The sequence below is a fragment of the Vombatus ursinus genome, unplaced genomic scaffold (assembly GCF_900497805.2).
Source record: "Vombatus ursinus unplaced genomic scaffold, bare-nosed wombat genome assembly UNPS02009205.1, whole genome shotgun sequence".
In the NCBI taxonomy this organism is placed as follows: domain Eukaryota; kingdom Metazoa; phylum Chordata; class Mammalia; order Diprotodontia; family Vombatidae; genus Vombatus; species Vombatus ursinus.
Genome location: NW_020948983.1, coordinates 18521498 through 18546559, shown reverse-complemented (window position 1 = coordinate 18546559; position 25062 = coordinate 18521498). Strand labels below are relative to the sequence as shown.

At 38.5% G+C, this 25062-nt stretch overlaps 1 protein-coding gene across 6 annotated transcripts in view; it reads left to right on the top strand.

Moving 5' to 3' along the window:
- The window catches only part of GBF1 (golgi brefeldin A resistant guanine nucleotide exchange factor 1), a 127732-nt gene that overhangs the window by 29118 nt on the left and 73552 nt on the right, over positions 1-25062 (top strand). For all 6 annotated transcript variants that reach the window (XM_027852161.1, XM_027852160.1, XM_027852159.1 and 3 more), the window contains exon 3: positions 816-882. In XM_027852161.1, the coding sequence (XP_027707962.1) occupies positions 816-882 (67 nt within the window). The remainder of the gene's footprint in view (positions 1-815; positions 883-25062) is intronic.

Below are 25062 nucleotides of genomic sequence, written 5' to 3'. Positions count from 1 at the left end.
TGTAGCAGATAGAGAGTTAGCTTTGGAGTCAGGAATGCCTGGGTTCATGTCCTACTGTTGACATGGACCAACTGTCTGACAATGTTAGTAAGTGTTGTAGTCCCCTCAGGCAACTCTAAGACTTGCAGAGGAGATGTTGATCTGCATCATCAAAGATAGTTTCCCTACTGGTGGTTATTTACATGAATGAAATCATAGAACTGGACTCTCTCTCTGCCCTTTCCATTGACTTACATAGTTTCCCAGTCTTGATTTTGAAGAAAAATATGTATATTTTCCCCATATAACTCCATATCAGAAGGAGTAAGAGCCCCCTCTGAAGGCCTGGTAAGAGCAATTGAAGAGCTGTGAATGACCCTAGTTTTGAAATTAAAAATAAAGTGCTTAGCCATCATTCATACCTCTTTAATTCCTCTTAACAATTCTTTAGAAGTTTGGCTAGGGGAGAAATTATATTGGGTTTTGTGGTTTAGGAACCATTTATCTTTTCATAAAATAGTTACTAAAAATGGAAGAATTATTAATAGGCGATGTAAAATTCCTTAATTACCCTTAACCCAGCGTCCTATTTCTTAGAACTATCTTGCAGCCTTTTCCTTCCTACTGTCACACATCTGTTGGCTATCTCTTTATTCAGGACAAGTGAGGTGGTGTAAAAGGTGACTAACCTCCCTTTTATGAAAAGAAGCAAACTTCCAACTAGGAATTGTAGTTGGTATCAGAAAAAGAGATCTAGTTCTTATCCTTCTTGATGCATTTTTCATCATAATTCCCTTTTGGCCCAATAATGACTTCTGTTTCCATGTGCTCTACAGGATGAAGAACGAGATCCCTTGCTGCATAGTTTCAGTCATCTAAAGGAGGTATTAAATAATATAACAGGTAAGCTTCCCATTATGTAAAGAGAGCTACTAACCTGAGACAGAAAATTCATATGTGCATTTTGGTGTATATGATTTACTTCCTAATGTCTAGTGTCTCTTCTAAAGCATTGATTATAGTACCACACTCCTAATGAACATTGATTGTTCATTCATTCCATTCTTTTCCCTGCTTTGATATATTTACTTGTACTGTTTAAAAAACAACACACACACGCACACACACACACACACACACACACACACACACATGTTTCTCCCATCTACATGTTAGCATGCATCAAAGACCATAAGTTGCCATTAGAAGTTGGGTACTTATTGTTTGATACAAACACAGATAGGCATTGGATGGACACCTATGCAGTATGCATCTTTGCTTGGAAACTCTGCCATTTTTTTTCCTCCTAGAGCAGGATTTTTTAAAATTGAGGTTCTTTGAACTTTTTAAAAAAAAATATTTTGATAATTGTATTTCAATATAGTTGGTTTCCTTTGAAATCCTGTGTTTTGTTTTATAAATTTGAAGACATGATTCTGAGAAAGGGTCCATGGGCTTTATCAGCCTGCCAAAGGGGCACAAAAATAGACACACACAAAAAGGTTAAGAACCCCTGCCCTAGAGAAACTACTGTCAAGTCTTATTGAAGGTAAAGTCTTAACTATTTGTAATGCAGTTTCATTGGTCTATGACTATGCTGCTCAGTGTTTTTACCAGTAATTTGGATGAAGGCTTATTTAATTTTCAGATAATGAAAAAATGAGAGGACTAACTAACATGTTGGATTATGGACTCAGGATTCAAAAACATCAGGGTGGGCTAGAATTGTGAGCCTGATTGAATAAGATGAAATTTAACAAAGATAAATGTAAAGTTCTATGCTTGTGAAGTTAATTATTTTTATCCAAGTATAGGATGTGAAAAAGATCTGGGTTTTAAGTGTTTTGCAAACTCAGCATGAATCATGAATGTGATCTTGAGGAGATTTAAGGGAAGGAACTCTACAAGAGAAAGATCTCTGAGCATAAAGTCACAGGACCCAAAGTTGATCCTGGTTCTGCCACTCACTAACCATATCCCCATAGCAAATCATTTAGCATCTCTGGGCTTCAGTTTCCTCATCTGTAATGAGGAGGTTGGACTAAAGGACCCCTAAGGCCCCTTTGAACTCTCGATCTGTGATCCTGAGTCATTCAGGGTGGCCAGTAAAAGCTAAAGTTCTTTTAGGCTGCAATGAGAAGGGCATAATATCCAGGCTGAAGGAAGTAATAATTCTGATATGCTCTGCCCTGACCAGACCATGTGCAGTTCAGATACTTTATCTTAGGAAGAATATTGATTAGCTGGAAAGCATCCAGAAGAGATTGTTCAGTATGATAAATGACCTGGAGACCAGGAGGAACCATGTGAAGACTGATAGAAGGAACTAGAATTGTTTAGCCTGGAAAAGAGAGATTTGGAGGGGAATTTGCAATACGATCTTCAAATATTCGAAGGTTGGTCACACAGAAGAGAAATTAGACTTTTAAATAAAAAAGAGACCTTTTTAGCAATTGGAGCTGATTAACAATTGGATGGGCTGCCTTTTGAAGTTATCCATTCTTGTCCCAGTAGGTGTTCAACTGAAGGCTAGATGAACAAGTGTTGTGGATCATATAGAAGGGCTTCATGCAAGAGAGTTGTACAAAATAGCTTCTGAGGTCCTTTCCAACTTTAGGGTTGGATGATTCTGTGGAACATGTTTATATAAGTTTATTACAGTCTTATTTATACTTCTGCACTTATGTATGTTATACTTTTTAGCTGTTAAAATAGTTTGTTTGGGGAAAAACGGTATTCTTGGTCAGATCTGAGATCCCTTCCAACTCTTAAATTCTGTCATTGGGGCAAATATTATCCCTGTTTCACAGATGAAGAAACGGAAGCTACGTTTCAGTGACTTTCCCAAGGTTACATAGCCAGTGAATGACAGAAGTAGGACTAAAACTCAAGTCTTCTGACTCCTTTTGAAATTCTCTTTTCACTAGAATATGTTATTTTTGTCCATTTAGCCCAAGTACAGACACCTGACATACCCAATCCTGCCTGTAGTCTAAAGGAGAAGGGTTCTGATCTGTACTTCTTTACCAGCTGATAAGGAGTTGTAGATGGACAGAAGCTATCTGAAGGCAGCTCTGTCTTAGCGTTTTTTCCAAAGGAAGTTCCTTTGGACCTACAGTTACTGGAATATTTTAGCCAAAAAGGATCAAGTAAAGACAGTCCTGAGAATAATTAATTTGTAATGCCAATGCATAAACTATATTGTGCTTCTGTCTAATAGATAGGGCCATATGTGATCCAGCTGTTTTAGAAAGTTGGAGTTGACTTATGTGCATAATCCTAGGAAAAAAGAACAAATTTCATTCTTAGAATTAACATGAATGTGCCATGAACAAAGACTACGTCTGCATGAGTGGGACCAAGCTTGTATATACCTGGATGGAGTATTCTGTAGCAGCAGAATGATCCAGCTAGGTAACCAATCTTGTTTATTTTTTTGGTGTTCTGAGAATCTTGTCCACCTGTAGCAATACTCCCTACTTTGGTCTACTTACCTGTAGGCTGATTACCAACATATGTTCCAAATATTGTTCATATTTCTTCTCTTTCTTATTTGGGCTTCAGGTCATGGACCATACACACTATGTGGTATAGCTCAGTGGTTTAATGTATGATGTAAGAGCTCCCCTTGTAAGTCTGCTGCCTAATTTCTTTTTCATCCTTGAATTAGACAGCTATTTACCTGCTACTAGAAATTAATGAAAACCAAAATGTTTTGGGGAGCCAGCTCTGTCAGATGGTGATAAGAATACTGCTGGAGTTGCCAGGCTATTACAGTGGAGAAGGAGGTGGCAGCATCTTCCAGTGGCTAGCAGCTGCGACAGTTGTTGACTTTGATTTATGCCAAGCCTTCTTTGTTGTTTTGGATTTCTAGAATACCGTACCTGCTTGAATGAATGATAGATTGCAGCCAAAATAGTTCATTTATGTGGTCTTTTAGAAAGTAGAATTGGTTCTATTGGTGACCCCACACACTGCTGGCTCACAGAAGCAGGTTTATGGGTCAGCTGCCCCTGTGGTCTTGGATTCTTCAAGCCATGACAAATTTTTTGTTTCTTCCGCTGAATCAAACAGATTTTTTTCTGACTGGCAGTGTCAGGAGGGTTGCCTTCCTGGAAGCTTGCTAATAAAAGGGTCTGGGAGAGAGCTCTGAACTTGGAGAAAGGCAATTAAAGGGACTCAAGACTTTTTACACATCCAGGAAAAGTGTTCTGCTTAGTTTGGGGCAATAAGGACAATTCTCGTACTTTCATTCCAAAGTTCAGCACACTAAGCTAACCTGTACTTCAGCCTTCAGTACAAAATCCCTGAATGTCTGGATCGGGTTCTGGGCTATAAACACTTGTTTTCTTGCTTCCTGAAGTTGAGCAAGAGAGTAAGACATTTATCATAAGAATCTAAGTCATCCTATATTATCAATAAACCGAAGCAAGTTACTGCTTTTTTTTTTCCTTCTTATAAATGTCCAGAGTAGTTGAATGGGAGAGAGTTTGGGATACGTTGGCATCTTTAGCTTCCCCAGTCTTATGGAAGGGGAAGAACTGATTGTTAAAGTATAGCTTGGTGATCACCACAGTTCTCTAACTTTGAAACCACTTTAGCAATCACTATTAATGAAAAGAACTGTTTGGTTATTGTATAACTTGCAGAGTCTAATAAATTAGGATATCATAATACAGAAGTTAGAAGGTTTTGACTACTGAAGGTTTAACATGAAAGAAGCCATATATGATCTGGGAACCCTATCTGAGTACTGCTGGCCTAGATGGTGCCTTGATTCAGGCACAAGCAAAGGGCCTGGCTGAGTTCTTATTCATGAAAAGTCTTAAAAGTCTCTCTTCATCCACATTATCTTCCCATTAGCCTTGTCAGATAGTTGTCCTGAAGAAATTAATGTTGTGGGCCAGGAGCTGGAATGAATTCATGATGTTTGTCTGCAGAACCTAGGGCCATAGTGGGTAACCTCTGGCTGGATTTTCCCACTGTGGTCTGAACCCATTGCCTGTTTCAGGCAGCATGAGGCTCAGCTTAGCCTCTTGGCCCAGTTTGTCTTTTTATGTCTCTCTCATTAACACAAGGAAGCACATGGCTTTTATATTTAAATTTATTCAAGCTGTAATCTTTGACATTTGAGTTAGCTTTTAGTACAGTTTTGCATTTATAGTAATATATATTATGTATTTTCTCCATCCCCAAAGAATCTGTTTTAATCTTTTCCGGATGCAAATTTCATGCCGTCTTGTCCTGTCTCCCCTCTTCTGCTCTCCTTCCCCTCCCCCCACAGAGTATGTTTGATCAGGTGTGGCAGGAATATCCACTGTCAAGCTGCGCCCTTTATATTAGTCAATATTATCCTTCTCCCCCCCTCCCTGTCTGCCTGGCCCTTTGGGCTTTCCCAGTTGATTTATAATTTTGGAATTCTCATCGGAGTCTGTAATACAGTTTGTTCATTATTTAACCAAAACCTGTTTAATGAGCAGAGAGAGGCAATGTAAATGTTAGGCATGTTGCAGTGAAGTACCTTTGGGCTCCTCAGGGCGGGTGGACCGTTAACTCTGTTGTGCCTGCAGTGCTAGGGTGCCCTAACTGGGGTGGGGCTTGGGAAGGAGAAGGGTCACTGCTTCCAGCCTCCTTCCCCTTAAGTCCAGTCATGGGCACAAATTTCAAGAAGTTATTCTCATCCCACTAGGTGGCCTATTGTGTCCTTTTGAGCTCCTCTTGTTGGAGTTGCCCCCTGTCACATCGATGCCATGCATAGAATCTGTGGTTTGGAGAAAGTAGGATGCCTAATGCTTTCCTGGGTTTCAGACCTGTCTAGTACATGTAGCCAGACTAGAAGGAAAACTGCTATTCTATATGATCTGTGGTCTTTGATTATTATTATTTTTTTAAATTCCCAGGCTTTCTGAATCTGTGTAGGGCTCAGAATCCATGGGCATGGGGAGGGAAGCTGTGATATTTGGTATTTGAATATGTTCAATATACCTGCTAGTATTTGGTTCTTGATACTTTGATTCTGCCCTCTGGTAGAACTCTTTCACTGACCTTTGGCCTAGATCACTAAACAGGGATTCTTTTTTTTAGTGAGCCAGTCAGTCTCCTTTTGGAGTTAGAAGCTCAGATGTTTTCTAGTCTAAAGAATAGGTCCTAGAAGAACAAAATGGGAAGCATGATACTCTATGTGCCTCCTGGTTGTCATCGGTGCCAATGTATATAAGTCTGTAGGCCGAGGGCTAAGGCAAGAGCCTCCATGATGGTACTTTTGGAGTATAACCGGGTATAAATTGCAGTTGAGAATAGGGTATTCTGGCCCTTCAAAGCAATATCTAGGAGGGAAGACCCATAGAAGGGGAATTGCATGGCTGTTTTTTCTTTCTCTTTCACCCTTCTCCCCCTTCCTTGGTGTTGGCTTAGCTCCAGGAATGTAATATGACCTAGGGTCACCTGTTCTCCTGTTACCCCAGATGATTTATGGGAGACTAGGGTGGTTTGAAGGCCTATTGTGGATCTTGTGCCTGCTTCTGAATAAAATTATTGTTTAGGTCCCTGGTCAAATCCCTTTTTCAGTCCTGGAACTAATCTAATGCTTGAGTGTATTCACTTTTCAAGAGGTTTGCCTGGGTCACTCTGATTCCTAGGGTTCTTCCCACTTCAGAGATACAGTCCAGAGTCACCCCAAAATGCATTCAGACCCACCTTTCAGGGAGTGAGACCCTTTTTCCCTGGACATCACTTCATAGAAAATAGTCTACGAATGACAGAGATCTGCTTCCTCCTCTTATTTATGCAGATTATTTGTTTTGACTTTTCCAAGCATAACAGCTCTGACCAGAACTCAGTTTTTCCCAAAGCCATTTGATGGTGTGCAGAATAATTTGAGGAAATAAGCAATTTTCTTACCCAACTCACCTGCATAGCAGGACTCTGTATTTTAGTGCAGGAGGGAAAAACAGGTGCCTCGAGAACATATATGTGTCAGTAGTTTATTTAAATATGATTTATCCTGGGCAAACACACCTGTGTGTCAGTGTCAATTCTGAGTTTGTGGATGCAGAACCAGGAGGTTTAAGTCTATCTAACCTCTAGAGGTTAGTAGAATGTGTTTAAATAGAATCTGAAAATCAGGTTGGGGAGGATTATATAATTTATATAATTTAGCACCTGGCCTAAGCCTCTTAGATTCGAGCTTCAGGGTTGAAATGAAACTATTGGGAGTATACATCCTATCTGATGTTTGTTTTGTTCCTCCTGGGAGGCACAGAATTGAAAAAAAGAGATTTCAATGGTCATTGTCAAGAGACTTTGTGTATTTATTTGAATGGCGTAGAAGTAGACCATCTTGCAAGATCTACTCTTCCATCCCACTGCATCTGCACATAGAAATGGTCATACCTTTGATCTTGTGATCACCTACAAATGTACCACTTCTATGTTTATGAACTCTGAAATTCCTTTATCTATTTTTCTTTTTGTTTTTTTTAATTTTTTAGGCAATTGGGGTTAAGTGACTTGCCCAGGGTCACACAGCTAGTAAGTGTTAGGTGTCTGAGGCTGAATTTGAACTCAGGGCTGGTGCTCTATCCGCTGCGCCACCTCTCTGCCCCCTGAAATTCCTTTGTCTAATCACAGTCTGTTGTCGTTCTACTTCCCACTCTTCCACAAAGCCTTAAAACATTTTTGTTAACCCTGATCATGCTCTTCAATACCTCCACTCCTCAGTTCTTTCACAGGCCATTGTCCCTCCTCTGGCAGCCCTCTCTTCCCTTCCCCATCTTGACTTCTTGGTGAACCAGTTCCATTTTACACTCCCTTCTCTTGAATTTCTTACTCCCTTGTCCCAGTGAAGATCTTGGCCTGTCATGCTTCAGCCTGGGATCACACCCATCATCTGCTGCCTTCGATTTTACTCACTTGTTGCTGAAAGAAGTTGGAAAAGTTGCAAATCTGTGCGGATCGAGTCCACTATAAGTTCATGTTATATAATCTCAATCAGGCCCTCACCAGTGCAAGCCAATACTTTATACCTCCCTAACTGACTCATTATCCCATTAACCAGCTGCTTATAGCTATTTTCCAAATGTTTTCATCCTTCTTCAAACCTTTCATGGCTCCCCTGCCTCTACCATCTCAGGTGAAAACCTTGCCTCTTATTTATTTCACTCAAAAAACTGAAGCCATTCACGGAGAGCTACCTCTCTTCTCCTCCTCCTCCTCCTCCTCTCACATCACTAAAATGCCTTCTCCCACTTTCTCCTCCTTCACCCTTGTCTCGCATGAAAAGGTGGCCCTTCTTGTCAAGACAAACCATTTCTACATACACAAGTGACCTCATTCCATCCCACTTTTTCTCCAGTAAATTGCCTCCTCTGTCATTCCTACTCTCTCATTAATCTTCAATTACTCCTTGTTTACTGACTGTTTCCCTGTTGTCTACAAACATGTGTCCACCATCCTCAAAAGAAATCTTCATTTGATCCATCTGTTCTCACTAGCTATTGTCCTTTATCTCCCCTCCCTTTTGTGGCTAAATTCCTCAAGAAGGCTATATATAATTGCTCTACTTCCTTTCTTCTCACTCTCTCCTTATTTCTCTGCAATCTGGCTTCTGGTGTCATAATTTAATTGAAAATACTCTTTCCATAGTTATCAATGATATCTTAATTGTCAAGTCTAATGGCCTTTTCTCTTCACCTCTTTGCAACCTTTGATGTTGTTAGTCATCATCTTTTCCTTGATTTTCTCTCTTCTCTCTAGGTTTTAATGAAACTGTTCTCTTCCTACCTGTCTGACCATTTCCTCTAAGATTTCTTTGGTGGATCTTAATTCAAGTCATACCTGGACTAACATATCCCTCCTGGACCCTCACTATTTCACTTGGTGATCTCATTAGCTCCTGTGGATTCAACTATCATCCTGTGAAGATGATTCTCAGTTTTATTGGTCCAGCTCTAACCTTTCCCTTGATCACCAGTCTTCAACTGCCTATTGGCCGTCTTAAACTGGATGTCTCATAGACAACTAAAAACTGAACTTATCTTCCTCCCCAAACCTCTCCTCTTCCTTCTTTATTACTGTGGAAGGGTACCCCTCTCCTTCAGGTCACTGGGCTCACAACCTAGGTGTTATCCTCAACTTCTTACTCTTCCTCACACCCCATATCCAATCAGTTGTCAAGTCCTATTGTTTCTACCTTTGTAACATCTCTCATATATTTTGTTCTTCTCTGACACTCCTACTACCACCAACCTGGAAAAGCTTTCATCACCTCATGCCTGGACTCTTGAAATAGCTTTTCTCTTGGTCTCCCTGCCTCAAGTCTCTCCCTACTCCAGTCAGTCCTCCACTGAGCTATCAAATTAATCTTCCTAAAGTGCAAATCTGACTGTCATCCCTCCCCCCACCCCCCCATTCAGGCATTTCTAATGGCTCCCCATTGCCTCTAGGATCAAATACAAAATCCTCTTTTTGGCTTATAAAGTCCTCCATAACCTGACCCCTTTCTACCTTTCCAGTGTTACACTTTACACTCTCCCTACCTCCCCTGCTACATACTCAGTAATCTAGTAACATTGGCCTTCTTGCTGTTCTTTGAACTCTTTGATGAGCATTTTCATTGGCTGTTTCCTGTGCTTGGAACTCTCTACCTTTTCATTTCTGCCTTCTGGCTTCCTTCAAGTCTCAAAATCCCACCTTCTGCAAGAAGCCTTTCATGTTTTCTCTCTCTCTCTCTCTCTCTCTCTCTCTCTTTTTTTTTTTTTTAAGGCAGTTGGGGTTAAGTGACTTGCCCAGGGTCACACAGCTAGTATGTGTAAAGTGTTTGGTCTGAGGCCAGATTTGAACTCAGGTCCTCCTGACTTCAGGGCTGGTGCTCTATCCACTACGCCACCTAGCTGCCCCTATGTTCTCTCTTAATACTAATTCTTCCACTGTTGATTTTTATCATATATGTATGTATATATATATATATATGTGTGTGTGTGTGTATCTTGTTTGCACATAGCTGTTTGCACGTTGTCTCCCCCATTAGACTGTAAGCTTCTTCAGAGAAGGGACTTTCTTTTACCTTTCTTTGTATCTTCAATGCTTAATATGGTGCCTGGCACAAAGTAGGCATTTAATAAATGCAGGTTGACAAGTGGTATTGCCCTCACCCTAAATAGGAATCGTATAGATGTTTTCACTTTTGATCAGTGCAGGTATAAAACGGGCTAGTACAACATTTGCTATGCCATTATGAACCAGAGGAGAGAGATATTAAGAGAGGAGGTAGCTTTTTCAGTAGAAGATGAGCTGTTCTAACAGCATAAATAATGGAAAACTAAGTAATATAAAAATTAAGAGAGCTCCTTGAGTGTTGAGTATTTGAGTATTGAGAGGTATGAGGAAAGACAAACTCAATCAATCACTCTTGCTTCTTATTTTAAAACTTTAAAGCTTTCTTATTAAAAAAAATTTTTTGAAATTATTTTGTAGTGTTTGAGGATGTGACTAAAGTCTGAGGCAAGGAGTGGTTCTTTCTCCCAGGATTCTTAGCAGCAATGGGAGAAACTCAACAATTTTAGAAAAAGTGAGAGTAGAATGATTTACCTCCAGGAAAACTTTTATTTGCTACATAGCTTCCAGAGATTTGCATTTGATGACTTTGTCACTTTCCATTGGCCTTTCCTCTCAGATGATTCATTGATTTTTCTTGGTTTGACAGTTTCTAAGGAGAAAGGCTTTTTTGCCATGTGTTTTTCCTTGAGAGTGCCAAATGAAAGCTCTCCTGACAAGAGGGAGCACAGAGCAATTTGTTTTCTCCTGGACCTAGTTGTTTCTCATTTTTCTCCAACACCTATATATCTTTAGATACCAGATCCATAGATATCTAAAAGTTTAACGTGAGGTGATTTTTCTGTTTGAAGGACTACTGACTAATTTGGTCCCCAGAAGCAAAGGCAAGGGAGTATATGACAGTGCCATTTGTGGAAGGCACAGAAGTGACTGCCTCCTTTTGGCATTTTCAGTGCCCTCTTTGGCACCTGAAACTTCTCTCTTTGGGAGTGTGCCAAACTTGGAATGGCAGCAGTCAAATGAATAAGGAGGGGGGAAAGCCAGCTGCTGCTTTGTTTTTGACAAAAAGGCCAGGCAGGCGGAGGATCCCTTTCTCCTGTTCCACCCACTTAAGCCTGGGAGGGATGTGCCAAGAGGGTCTCAGAAGAAACCAACTGTTGCAAATTCCATGTGAAATTGGGGTTGGGAATGAAGTGCTGGGAGAGACAGTGAATGATAAGGATGTCTTGGTTCCATATCCACCACCCTGTGACCTCCTCTTGGCACATAGTTGCTCACCCAGTTCTCCTTAATTTCTGGAATGACTTTTGATGTCTTTATGAGAAAGAGGACTACATTCTCTGGATTTTACCCTTTATCTTCTATATACAGTCTTGATAACCAGAAAGTAGAACTAGAGTTAGATCACAAATCGGGAAGGATGATCTGGGCTTAGGTCACCTTATTAAATAAGAGCAGAGAGAAAGGAATGACTACTTTTGGTGCTATGCAATGCTCCAGGGAGGTGGGGAGGAGATTTTGTGGCACCAGTTGTGGGGCTTTTGTTTCCTGCTCTCTATTCCTTGGGGATCCCAAAGATTTAGATGGACAAGCACTCCTGGCTGTTTGTTGGCTAGGTTACCACTGCATACTTGTACTGTAACACCAGCCCTCTGTTACTACTTGAGGGTTGGGCTCTGAAGAGCTGCCACATGTGCAGAGATCACAACTGACCCTCTCTTGTTCCACGCTTGTTTAGCAATTACTTGCCCACTTGTGAGGTATGCCATTATTTCCTTGGATTTCTGCCTGTGTGAAGTGGGGCCTGATGGACTGTACATCAGACGGCAGTAAATTGGCATTTGATTTGGTGGAAAGGCAGAGCCAGATGCACTGTGGGAGCAAAGGTTCTTCTGTAGTCAATCATAGCAGCTTGCTTCCAGGTGTTTGTGTGCTGATTTCAGCTTGGGAACTGGAGGTTAGATGGAATACTTATGGTTGAGTGGGTAATGGAGAGAAAGAACATCAAAGAGATGATAACAACAACAACAACTTTTATATACTACATTAAGATTTTCAAAATGCTTTACATGTGTTATCTTATTTGAATGTCACAGCAATACCCCATTTTTCAGATAGAAAAACTGAGGAAGGGAAAGGTTAAGTGACTTGTCTAGAGTCATGTAGTATCTGAAACAAGAATGTGACTCAGGTCTTTCTGTCTCCCAGTCTAGCATGATATCTAGTACACCACCTTAGCTGTCTCTGTTATCTGGACTGGGTCCAAAACTTATACCTGTGAAAGAAGAGGTATAATACAAATTATTCTGGAGGGTATTTTCTACTGAGTACATCTTAGATGTTAGGAAGATAAAATTGAGGGGTTTCCTAAGGAGAAGGTCATGTGTAGAGTAGAAAAATCTTACTCTTACAGAGTACACTCCAAATTTTCTCAAAACAAACAAACGAACAAACAAACCCAACCTCAAAACATTCTCCTCTTGTACAAACAATACATCTTAATTTTTTTTAATTTAAGAAAAAAATATGTATACCTTTTGTTTTTGTGTTACCTCCATTCCCAGCACTGGACTAAGTTAGAAGGTCAGAAAATCTAGGTTTGAGTTCTAGTTCTATTATTACCTGTCTAGTAACTGGTAATGACTGGACAAGTCATTTGATTTGATTTTATGATTTCAGTTTCCTTATGTAAAATTAGGGGATTGGACAAAATAATTTTTGCTACCTATTCCATCTTTACATCCTATTATCCTTAGCATAGTATCATACTTGTTTGGGTAGGTGTTCTGTTACTGCTAGTGGATATATAGCTATGTAATCTTATTGAGGAGCAGAGACTGGGTTGTTTTTCATCTTTATATCTTCAGTGCCCAGCATAAGCCTTACACATAATAGTTATTTCGTAAATGCATAATTGAAGAAAGCAAATTGATTGTATCTGAGAATTTAGATATTTAGGTGTAGTTGTCATACATATGGCCAAAAAGGTCATCACTAGCTCCTGTCCATTTTTAACAGGTAGTACTTTAGTTCCTGTTTAAATGTCTCTTCCCATTGTTGTTGCTTCTCCCCCACCCCCTTAGTATAATGTGTTCTTTAAAATATTTTTTATTCTAAATTTAAATAAAATGAATATTTCAACATGCATACTAGAACAAAAAAGATTCTGCATGATACAGCGGATCACTTTTATGTACAGCTTGCTTTTCTTTTTAAATATACAGTCAATTCAACATGTAATTTTGAAAGCTGTTCAGCTAATCTGTGATTCTTTCTTACCTCCTTTATGTTCTCTTCTGTGCATTTAAATTTATTTATTTATTTATTTTTTAATTTTTAGGCAATTGGGGTTAAGTGACTTGCCCAGGGTCACACAGCTAGTAAGTATCAAGTGTTTGGGCTGAGGCTGGATTTGAACTCATGTCCTCCTGACTTCAGGGCCAGTGCTCTATCCACTTCGCCACCTAGCTGCCCCTCTTCTGTGCATTTAAAAAATACAGGAATGAATCTCTTTTTTTTTTCCTGCAACTTGAACCCTAATCTTTTCTCTCCTTCCAGTTCTTCTCCCCTTGAAAACAAAACAAAACAAAAACAAACAAAAAACCATAAACAAATCCCTTATAAAAATATGCATAGTCAAGCAGTACAGACTCCCACATTTCTCTTTTTCTGTACCTTCAGTGCATCACCTTTCTGTCAGGAAGTGGATAGTATGCTTCATGTCAGTGAAGCACCAAGAATGTCAGTTCTTTGGTTGGTCATTGCATTGTTCAGAATTCTTAAGCCTTTCAAAGTTGTTTGTCTTTTAGTATTGTTGGTGTTGTTCTACAAACCATTCTCCTGGTTCTTCTCACTTCACTTCAGATAAGTCTTCCCAGATTTGTTTGAAACTATCTCTTTTGTTATTTCTTATGGCACAGTTACAGTTTTCATATACTATAATTTATTCAACCATTTGACTATTGATGTGCACTTTGTTAATTCTAGTTTTTTGCCATAACAAAAATTGCTACTGTAAATATTTTGAACACTTGGGCGTTTTTCTTCTTTTTGATTTCTGAAGTAGAGGTCTAATAGTGGTATTATTGGGACAGAAATAATGCTCATTATAATTATAGCTTCAAATTGTTTTTTAGAACCCATAGCTCTACCAGTACTTCATTAATATGCTCATTTTCCTGTAGCTCCTTCAGCAATTGTAATTTTTCTTTTTTTTGTCAACTTTGATGATCTGGGGTGTGAGGTAGAACCTCAGAGTTGCTTTCATTTTAATTTCCCTTTTAGTATTTTGGCATATTTTTCATTTTCATTTCAAAGGAAATTCTTCCTTTGAAAATTGCCTCTTGGAATGCCCATCAATTGGGGAATGGCTGAACAAGTTGTGGTGTATGAATGTAATGGAATACTATTGTGGTATAAGAAATGATGAGCAGGTGGACTTCAGAAAAACCTGGAAAGATTTATATGAACTGATGCTGAGTGAAATGAGCAGAACCAGGAGAACATTGTGCACAGTAACAGCCACATTGTGTGATGACTGACTTTGATAGACTTAACTCTTCTCAGCAATGCAAAGATCTAAGACAACTCCAAAAGACTCATGATGGAAAATGCTATCCACATCCAGAAAAAGAACTGTGGAATCTGAATGCAGATGAAAGCATACTATTTGCTCTCCTTTTCTTTTGTTGTTTTGTTTTATTTCTTCTTTTTGTGATTCCTCCCATTCGCTCTGATTCTTCTATACATCATGACTAATGTGAAAATATGCTTAATATGAATATATAAGTACAGCCTATATTAGATTACACATCACCTTAGGGAGGGGAGAGAAGAGGGAGGGAGAGAAAATTTAAAACTCAAAATCTTATGAAAGTGAATGTTGAAAACAAAAAATAAACATTATTTAAAGAAAAAAAGAAAAGAATATTGCCTCTTCATATCCTTGGATCATTTATCAGTTAGTTCCTTATATATCTTAGAAATGAGTCCTTTGTTGGAGAAACTTTCTGCACAGATTTTTTTCCCAGTTTACAGTTTCCCCTCTAATTATAGCTGTATTGGTTTTGTCTGTGCAAAACCTTTTTCATTTTATGTAATCAAAATCGCTCCTTTTATCTTCTGTGATTTTATCCCTTGTTTGGTCATGAATTCTTCTCTTATCCATAGATCTGAAAAGTAATTTCTTCGTTATTCTTAGTTTGTTTATGATGTGACCTTTTATATCTAAATTATATATCTGTTTAGAGCTTATCTTGGTTGTATATGGAACATGGTGTAAAGTGTTGGTCTGAACCTAATTTCTCACAGACTGTTTTCTAGTTTTACCAGCAGATTAAGATGAATAGTGAGTCCTTATCCCAGGAGCCGAGGTCTTTGAATTTATTAAACACTAGGCCTGATACGTTTTCTTCTGTATGTACCTAATTTATTTGAATCACCAATCATCCTCTATTTTTTAACCATTACCATATAGTTTTGATGATTGCTGCTTTGTAGTAGAGTTTAACTGCTAATATATCTGGTACTGCTAGGCCCCTATTTCCTTTAGTTTTTTCATTATTTCCCTTGAGATTCTCTATTTTTTTGTTCCTCAAAATGAATTTCATAATTATTTTTTTCTAGCTCTCTATAAAGTAACTCTTTGGTAGTCTAATTGGCCTGAATAAGTCAATCAGTTTAGGTAGTATTTTCTTCTTTATTATATTGACTTGGCCTACCCATAAACAATTATTTTTCTTTGATTATTATTCTGTCTTTATCTCCATAAAAAGTTTCACAGTTGTATCCATATAATTCCTGTTGTGTCTTGGTAGATAGACTCCCAAGTATTTTATACATTCTGTTGTTATTTTAAATAGAATTTCTTTCTCTCTCTTCCTAGTGGGTTTTGTTAGTAGTACCTTCAGATACGTTGAGGATAACTTATATATTCTACTGTCTTCCCTTCTGTAGGCTAAACTTCCTAATTTTTCGACCATTCCTCAAATGATATGAACTCAAAAGCCTTTCAACATACTTGTTGTACTTATTGGGACATTATCCAGTTTATCAGTATCCTTCCTAAAATGTGATACAAAAAACAGAACACAATATTCCATAATACATTCTGACCAATATGCTGTGATTCCCAGTTAGAGTGTGATGTCTTTGAGAGCAAGCACTGTCCGACTTTTTCAGTTTATATCTTCATGGCATAGTGAAGATATAAACACTTAGCATAGTGCCTCACATATAACTTAATAAATGGTTTTTTAAAAATATATTCATTCTAATTCAGTCCATCATCAAACATTTCTTAAGTGTTTATTATGTGCCAAGTATTGTGATAAGGGCTAAAGTTGCAAAGAAACAGGGTTACTGTCCTCCAGGAGCTTACATTCTAATGGGGAAGACAACGTGCAGATAACCATGTATGTACATGATATATGACGGGAAGTAGCAGTAGGGGGAAATGAGAAAAAGCCTCCTGCAGAAAGTAGGATTTAATTTTGTTTATTTATTTGTTTTTTGCTTTTTGGTGAGGCAGTTGGGGTTAAGTGACTTGCCCAGGGTCACACAGCTAGTAAGTGTCAAGTGTCTGAGGCTAGATTTGAACTCATTCTCCTGACTCCAAGGCCAGAGCTTTATCAACTGCACCACATAGCTGCCCCCAGAAAGTAGATTTTAAATTAGTCTTGAAGGAGGCCGGTGGGAGAAGGTAAAGAGGAGGAGTATCCTAGACATTGGGGCAGCTAGGGTAAAAGGTTGGAGTCAGGAGATGGAGTGTCTTACCTCTACTCTTGCATGCTATGTCTCTGAAACTGAATTTGAATGTGTAAGCTCTACAGATCTCATTTGTGGCCTTTGGAAGTTGTTGAGTCCCCCAGGATCCTAGAACTGATCTTTTGAAGAACAGAAGGAAAGGCAAAATGGATGCTGTTGAAGGCTGTCCCTCATCATGCATGGATTGCTCCCTCCTCATCTCCACCTTCAGGCTTCCTTGACTTCCTTCAAGTCCCACCTAAAATTCTTCTATAGAGAGCCTTTCCTAATCCATCTTAATTCTAGGTCTTCTTTTTGTTGATTATTTCTTACTTATCCTGTACACAGCTTTTTTGTGCATAGTTAATTGCATGTTGTCTTCCCCATTAGATAGTGAGCTTCTGAAGGGCAGAGATTGTCTTTTGCCTTTCTTTGTATCTCCAGTGCTTAGCATAGTGCCTATGCTTCTCAGAGTGATGCATACTAGGTATTTAATAAATGTATATTCATTGATCTTTGGTTTCTTTTTATCTTGGCTGCCAGGCAATAATTTTGAAAACATCATTTACATAGCAGCTTCCTAAGTACTACTTAGGAATTTGGAAATTATTTAGAGTTAGATTAGTCAGTTTGTGTTGGCCTCTGATTTATTACTTCCTCAACCTATCAGAACTGAACCGGTTGAAAGGTACCATAGGAGAGAACATGACTGGCTGATTGTCATTTTCAATTATATTTAGCTTTACATTTGAGCCCTCCTAGAGTTATGGTTTAGTTTCTGCTTGTTTAATTCTTTGACACAGTTGTTAGGATTTTTAAGGCTAGGGATACACAAGAAATTTTCTGTACCTGTTGTCAGTTGCCTGCAAGAATCAGGAGCAACTTCCTTTTAATCCAAGATCTAATAGTTAAAACCATGGATGTTAAGCAGTTTAGTTTGATAATCAGGAGTTTGCCCCAAGACAGCTTCAAATTCATACATTTAATCTGTGGAAATAAATGTGGCAAAAATGTGGGACTAGATGTGAGGGTTACCTAGCACCTGGAAAGATATTAGGAGCATTTTGAGGTAAGAGACAATTGGAGACAGTAGTTCTTTACTTGGAGTTGATGACTTTTTTAAAAAAATATTTTGATAACTGTATTTTAGTATTATTGATTTCCCTTGTAATCCTATGTATTTTATATATTTAAAAACATTATTCTAAGAAGATCTCAATAGGCTTCACTAGGCTGCCAAAGGTGTCTATGACACAAAAAAAGTTAAGAACTCTTGAACTAGGCAGTAGGTAAGAGCTTTCCAGATTGGAACTTGGAATTGATATGAGTAAATATTTACTTTTAAAAAGATCCATGGCCTGTCATTTGCCAGCAATACCATTACTAAGCCTTATACCTCCAAAGAAAAAGGAAAAGGATCCATATGTACCAAAAATATTTATAGTAGCTCTTTTTCTAGTTGCAAAGAAATGGACGTGAAGAGAATACCAATCACCTGGGGAGTGGCTGAACGAATTGTGGTATATAAATGTAATAGAATACTATTGTGCTATAAGAAATGATAAAAAGTCAATTTCAGAGAAACCTGGGAAGACTTATGTAAATTGCTGCAGAGTGAAGTGAGTAGAACCAGGAGAACAAGTTATACAGTGAACTATCATTTGCTTTATAGCTTTTGTGTTCTGAATTAAAGATGAATTAAAGTTCTTCCTTTCTTGCTTTTCTCTAGTAAGATTCTGTATTAAAGTCACAGCATTGTTCTCATAGCATGTAATTATGTTTCACTATGAAAGCTGGATGACTCTGACAGAGAACCCTGGTACCTCTTTGGGCTGAGAAGGGATAAGTTGGTTTAACTGATGTGGACAGAAGCATTTTGGGAAAAGTAATAGAGGGGAAAATGAATTTATGTTGTCAGAATCTAAATATGGCTCATTAATCCTCCAGAGTTGGCCAGAGATTAGCATCTTAATCAGCCTAATTTAAGGGGCTTTAAAGACTTGTTCTGTTGTTCTCTCTAGGTTCAGTGAAGAAAAACACGGAGTCTGGCCCTTTCAGTAGAACTACTGGTATATAGAGATCTGAAGGAGTGTGTCCTGTCTTAAATAAGCTAAAATACTTAGTAGCTATCCAAACGGGGCTTCCTCACTACTGGAGACATAACCAGGCTTTGAGTAATGTTTGTAAAGTATCTATAATTGTCTTTAAAAAGTTTTGAAGGGAAAGAGAAAACTGACCCTTTAGTCTCTTACTGACAACTAGAATATCACCTCCATTCCCTGTGGAATGAAGGTTGCTGGTAGGTGGCATTGTAGATAGAACACTTTGCCTTTGTGTCAGGAAGACTTGTCAGATCTTTACTAGTTAGAAACCATAGCTAGATTGCAATCAGTATTAGGGTGAATACCCACATTAATGAGATCACAGATATGTTTGAGTTTAAGAGAAGCATAAACAAGGTTTTCAGGGTAGGGAGTAACCACTTCTGGTGGGGGAAATTAGGCTCCTCTGACTTTGTGGCATTTGAGCTGAACTTAGAAAATGGGGTATGATTTCAATAAGTAGAGATCAGGAAAGGACCTCTAGGTGTGGCTAGCAGTAAGTAGAGATGGACTTGGGAGATAATAGCTATTATAATAGTTCATATTTATATAGTATTTTGTGGTTTACAAAGTACTTAACATGAGGTCTTAAAAAGTTATAGCTGAAAGGGACCTTAGAGATCATTCGGTATAATCCCCTTCACTTCATATACGTTTGACCTTCACACTAGCTCAGTGAAGTAAGTGATAGAAATATTATCACTCTCATTTAGAAGATTAGAATCCTGAGGATCACAAAGGCTAATTGACTCACCTGAGGCTCCCAGCTAGTGGAAGTGGCTGAGCTGGGGCTGGAATCCAGGTCCTCCTACCCCAAATCCATTGCTCCTTCAGTACTGTCTCAAGGGCAGGGCATGTTTTGGTAAAAGCAGATAGTCTTGTTTGGTTGAAATGTAGGATGTGAAGAGGCTGCAGAGATAGCTTGGGGCCAGACTGTGGAAAACATTTAATGCCAAGAAAGGGTTTTGGATTTTAAGTAGGGAGATGCTGAAAATTTTTGAGCAGTAGTGTTTGCCCTTCGCTCAGGGAACTAGCAGCAGAAATGCTTTCTGTCTGACCTGGGCCTGACAGCCAGCTGAAGTCTGATTTTCTTTTTGCTTGATCTTAATGAGGTGGAATTTACTACTAATTCGTAATCATATTTATTTAAATACATATTTTAAAAATAGCTGTAGGGGCAGCTAGGTGGCACAATGGATAGAGCACTGGCCCTGGAGTCAGGAAGACCTGAGTTCAAATCTGGCCTCAGACACGTAACACTTATTAGCTGTGTGACCCCAGGCAAGTCACTTAACCCCATTTCCTAGCCCAAAAAAAATAAAAATTAAATTAAAAAAAATAAAAAATAGCTGTACACTTTGAGAGTTTTCACTTAGATATCTTAAATAAAATCTGAAAGGATTGAAAGTACACATTGATGAATGGCATCAAAGGATATAAAGAATTTTTTTTTTAAAAAAACACCTTCTGAAGATGGCAATAATAAGTATTGGAGGAGTTGTGGGAAAACAGGGAGCACTAATGCATTGCTAGTAGAGTTATGCACTGGTACAACCATTTTGGAAAGCAATTTGGAATTATGCAAAGAAAGTGAAATATCCTTTGAGTCAGAGATTCCACTGCTAGGCATATACACTTAGGTCAGTGACAAAAAGGAAGTTCTTATGTGTGCCATATGAAAAATATGAGGAAATATTTATAGCAACAATTTTGTGGTAGCAAAAAACTGGCAACAAAGTTGATGCCCATTGACTGGAGAATGGCTAAACAAATTATGATTCATGAATGTAATATAATATTACTGTGCTGTAAGAAGCAATGAACATGATGAATACAGAAGAACATGGAAAGATACATATGAACTGATATAAAGTATGAAGCCAGCAAAACCAGGAAATCTCTCTCTCTCTCTCTCTCCATACATACACACACACATGTGATATACTTATCTGTACATACACATGAAATATGTATACCTATATACGCATGTGCATATGTATGATTTAGAAATGTGTGTATACACATACATATGTATATATACTTTTTTTAAATAGTTGCAATCAGTTTACTAAAAGAGATGACTGATTTGACTGCAATTTCTACACCTGGTTCAATGCTGATAGAAGTGATCTGTTTAACAATTTCAGAAGGACTGTGTAAATCAGTGAGGGATTTGTAGATTCTCATCTTGAACCTAGCCCAAGTCTTTGAACCTTCACCACAAGGCATTTTTCTAGTTGTGATTTGAAGTGTCTTAATGGGCATTCAAACAGGTCCCTTCACTTTCATGTTCTTTCCTTTGGCTCCTTTAATTAGGTCAGCACACACTTCTCGAATGATTTCACATTGCGGCTGGTAATATTTATATACACATACGTACACAATGACTGCAACAGTGTGAGTGGATAGAACAGCAAAACAGTCAAGACTGAATGCTATGGAATTACAATGATTTAGCTTGGTCGCCAAAAAGATATATGAGGAAACACTTCTCCTTCTTTCTTTGTAGGATCAGTATACTATGGGTGAGGGATCCTGTATATAACATCGGGCTTTTTTGTTTGTTTGTTTGTTTAATTTTGCAGAACTTTTTTTCTTCTTCCTTCCTACTTTTTTTTTTTTAATAGGGGTAGCTGTCTGGGAGGTGGTGTGAGAAAATACAATAGAAAGTATAGGTAATATAAAAGTAAAAGATATCAATAAAAATTTATTTTTTTTAAAAAAAGAGCATCTTCATTCCTTGTGTTTTGGTCTATTTTTTTGTTTATTTTTCCTCTCCTTATTTTCCTATATCATTTTTTTGCCTTAACTTTCTTTTCCTTCTTTTGTGGTATCCTGCTGTGTATGACCAAACATCTTTGCAAACTAAAGGAGAGAGTAGGACCACTCTTGCTTTCTGAGTCTTGGGCCTTTTGCTACAGTGAAGAAGCTAAATGATGCAGCTATTGCCAATTACTTTATTAGATATAACTTCTAGTTAGTTGAGACCACACTACTTATAAGAAATGGGTGAAAACTAGAAAAGAAAGGGAGTGTGAGGCCGCTTGGGAGAAGAATATATATAGAGAAAGCAGAGTAGGAGGTGTGAGTGGGAAGGAACCAAAAGTAGTTAATTTTTGAGGATAGGAAAAATGTGCATTACATCCAACAGATCTTGTACTTATTGGCAATATTTGTGCTTTTTATCTTTCCCTCAAATGTGCTGCTGGAGAAGTTGAGTTGGGGCTAAATGGGGGTAAATTCAAACATGCCAGTAAAAGGCTCTATCCTTGGCTCACCAGATTTCTTTCTCCTATGGAGAAAAGGGTTACTCTGGGATAGGATGATTTAATGGTCTGATCCTAGCCGACTGGGTTTGCAAGTTGCTTTTGGTCAGCTAGCATTGATAGAGTTATTTTTAACTGTCCATTTCAAATCCATCATTGTTTAGGTGTCCCCAGTGATGGCCACCATGATCAAAGTTGAAATTAGTATTTGTGTTATAAAATACCTCTTGTTGCCCCAGCCACTTGCAGAATAAACAGGGAATAAATATTCTTCTCATTTTGTCTCATTTTACCTCTGAAGGTAAGCGACAGAGGAAGCATGTATTAGTTTGTAGTGATTTCTAGGCTCTGCCCTCTGGATGGGTTCCTCCCTATGTGCTTGAGCTGAGTGACAGGGCCATGTGGCAGGAGTGCAGCTGGAAGTATATCATTGGCAAATTTGGGTTGGGTAAATATAGCAGGAGCAGGATGTCAGAGTGGGAGATGGATTGTTCTGGGAAAGGAAGTGTTGTCTTTCGTCTGAGAAACAATTTCCTGCACTTCTGGGACTCTTGCTTTCTTCTTTTTTTTCAGAGCAGGACAGGAGTTGGCAGCAACTGGGTACACTTGCTGTGTTCTATCTCTCTGGGTCTGCCTGTGCTTGCATTTGGGGTTGGAAGCAGAAATCAGATCTGTTTCAGCCTGTTAGAAAGAGAGCTGATAGATAACCCTTTCCGTGTCTTGCAGCCCACTCTCCAGTGTCTTAAATTACAGCACATACTTATTTAAGCTTATTTTTAAAAGTAAGTGCTCTCTCATAGAGTGGGACAGACAGGACAGGAGGGAAAAATTATTATTTGAAGAAAATTCAACTCTGTTGAAAGTTCAACCTGAGGCACCAGCTGGCAGAGAACAGCTGGATTGTCTCTGGGAGCTAGATGTTCAGGCCTCCTCTACTCTATTGACATAACTACTGTTGTCCCCTCTGTTTATCATTTCTCAATAAACTCTAGTGGCTCTCTATTCCCTCTAAGCTAAACTATAAATTCTTTTGGGAGAAGATAGTTTTTAACTCAGATTCTTATGATATGTGGCAGTGTTCCCAAGGCCATTGTCGGGGCTCTTGGCATATGATGATTGTTGTCCCCTTCCTTTAACTCTGAGAGTGAGGAAATCTAGTTCTCCAAAAAGCAACACCGAAGCAGGGAATGGTCACTACTTAGACTTTAGAATCACAAAGAGTTTCATGCAGCTTATTAATGGGGTGGGGAGAAAAGGAGGAAGAAATTACAAGCCATAAACCACAAGAAGCTCGCTAAGAAAAAGGAGTGAGAAATGTTGATGGCTTTTCCTGGACTGGAGGGAGAAAGTGATAACTGAAAAAAGTATAAGCTTAACTGCTTTATCTGAAAATGTCAATTCTGCCTCAGTAATTCAAACATGTCAGTAAAAGGAAAAACAGGTTTTTTTTCATGTAAAAGACAGAGCTATTTGTCCTTCATTTTCAAAGAGAACCAGTGACATCATGAGGTGATGTCTTGACTTGTGCGTAAGTTGGATTTAAGTGAGGTAGAGTTGCACAGTTATCAGCCTCACACTCTCTTTCACAGTCTTCAAAGTCTCCTGGCAAGACGAAAGTCAGGACAATTGGTGATGGTCTGGGATTTGGTGGATGACCTTGGTATCTTCAATGTCTGACCAAGTTCTAAATACTCCACAGCACATGCTTCAGCCATCTTCGTGGCTATTGGTACAAAGTGTTCTCATCCACCCATCCTACCAAGGGAAGTCTTCACATTCTTATGGGAGACATCCCTCTAACTCACAGATGGTTTTGAGGCCCATTGGTTAGCCTCAAAAGGACAAAGTTGGTGGTAGAGGAGTGATAGTAATCCAATATGCTAACACAAACAAATCCTTATCCTTTCCCCTGGTCAAAATAAGTTTGTGTAACTGAAAGGAGATCTGGACTCTCCTGAGAGATAAATTGGAGGGAACTTCAAGATTTCTCTCCAAGAGTGGAAAAATGAAATATATATGTCTTGAAGCAGTTTTGTTTTCAGAAGATGATAGAGAGGGATATTCCTCTTTTGGGGACACATAATGGAAAATTTTCATGTCATCTCAACAAAGGCTTATATATGTAAGGAGAAGGTTATAACACCTCTGAAGAGCTCAGACTGTTCAGGCCAAGATTGGGGAAGAAGACAAGAAGCCAAATAAAAATAGTTGCTTGACATCTGTCTTGTGTCCTTTTAATATCAACTGGTTCTGGAGAGCTAGCTAGTTTGTAGGAATCCAAGGCACTCTCCTAGAAAACTGAAATGACTCCTCGTCTCTTCAGAAACCATAGAGGAGGCAAGATAGACACAACTGAAGCTTGACTTGTTGGCTTTGTTATGATTTCTTAGAAGGGAAAATCACATCCTGTTAGAGAACTTGAAAAATATTAAATAAAATTGGAGATAAGAGAATCTCCCTTCACTTTCATTGTTTAAGGTTTTTGAAGAAGGACAGGACTTTGATGATAAAGCTTCATTCTTTTCTTTGCCCTGACATATTTATAGAGCTTTTCTGCACCAAGTTATTGGGGGGTAAGCTCATGCTAAAGAATGACTTCCATTCACGATCTACAATAATCACAACAGACCCAGATTTCCTAGTCAGGATTGAAATCTATTCTGATTATAGAAAAGAACTTGCTACAGTTTGGATTTGGGTGTAGATTGGGAAGTCTCTTTTAATATGCTAGCAAACTACCAAACCAACCAATAGCCTGTATCTTGATTCAGAAGTCTTGTTTTGATTCCAGATCGGCAGATTAGCCTCCTACCTGTAGAAAATGACCATATATGTATATATACAGATGTTAAAAATAAAACTCCTTTAACCACTTTAATTATTCATGGGTCACCATTCCTATCCCTTTGAAATCTGGC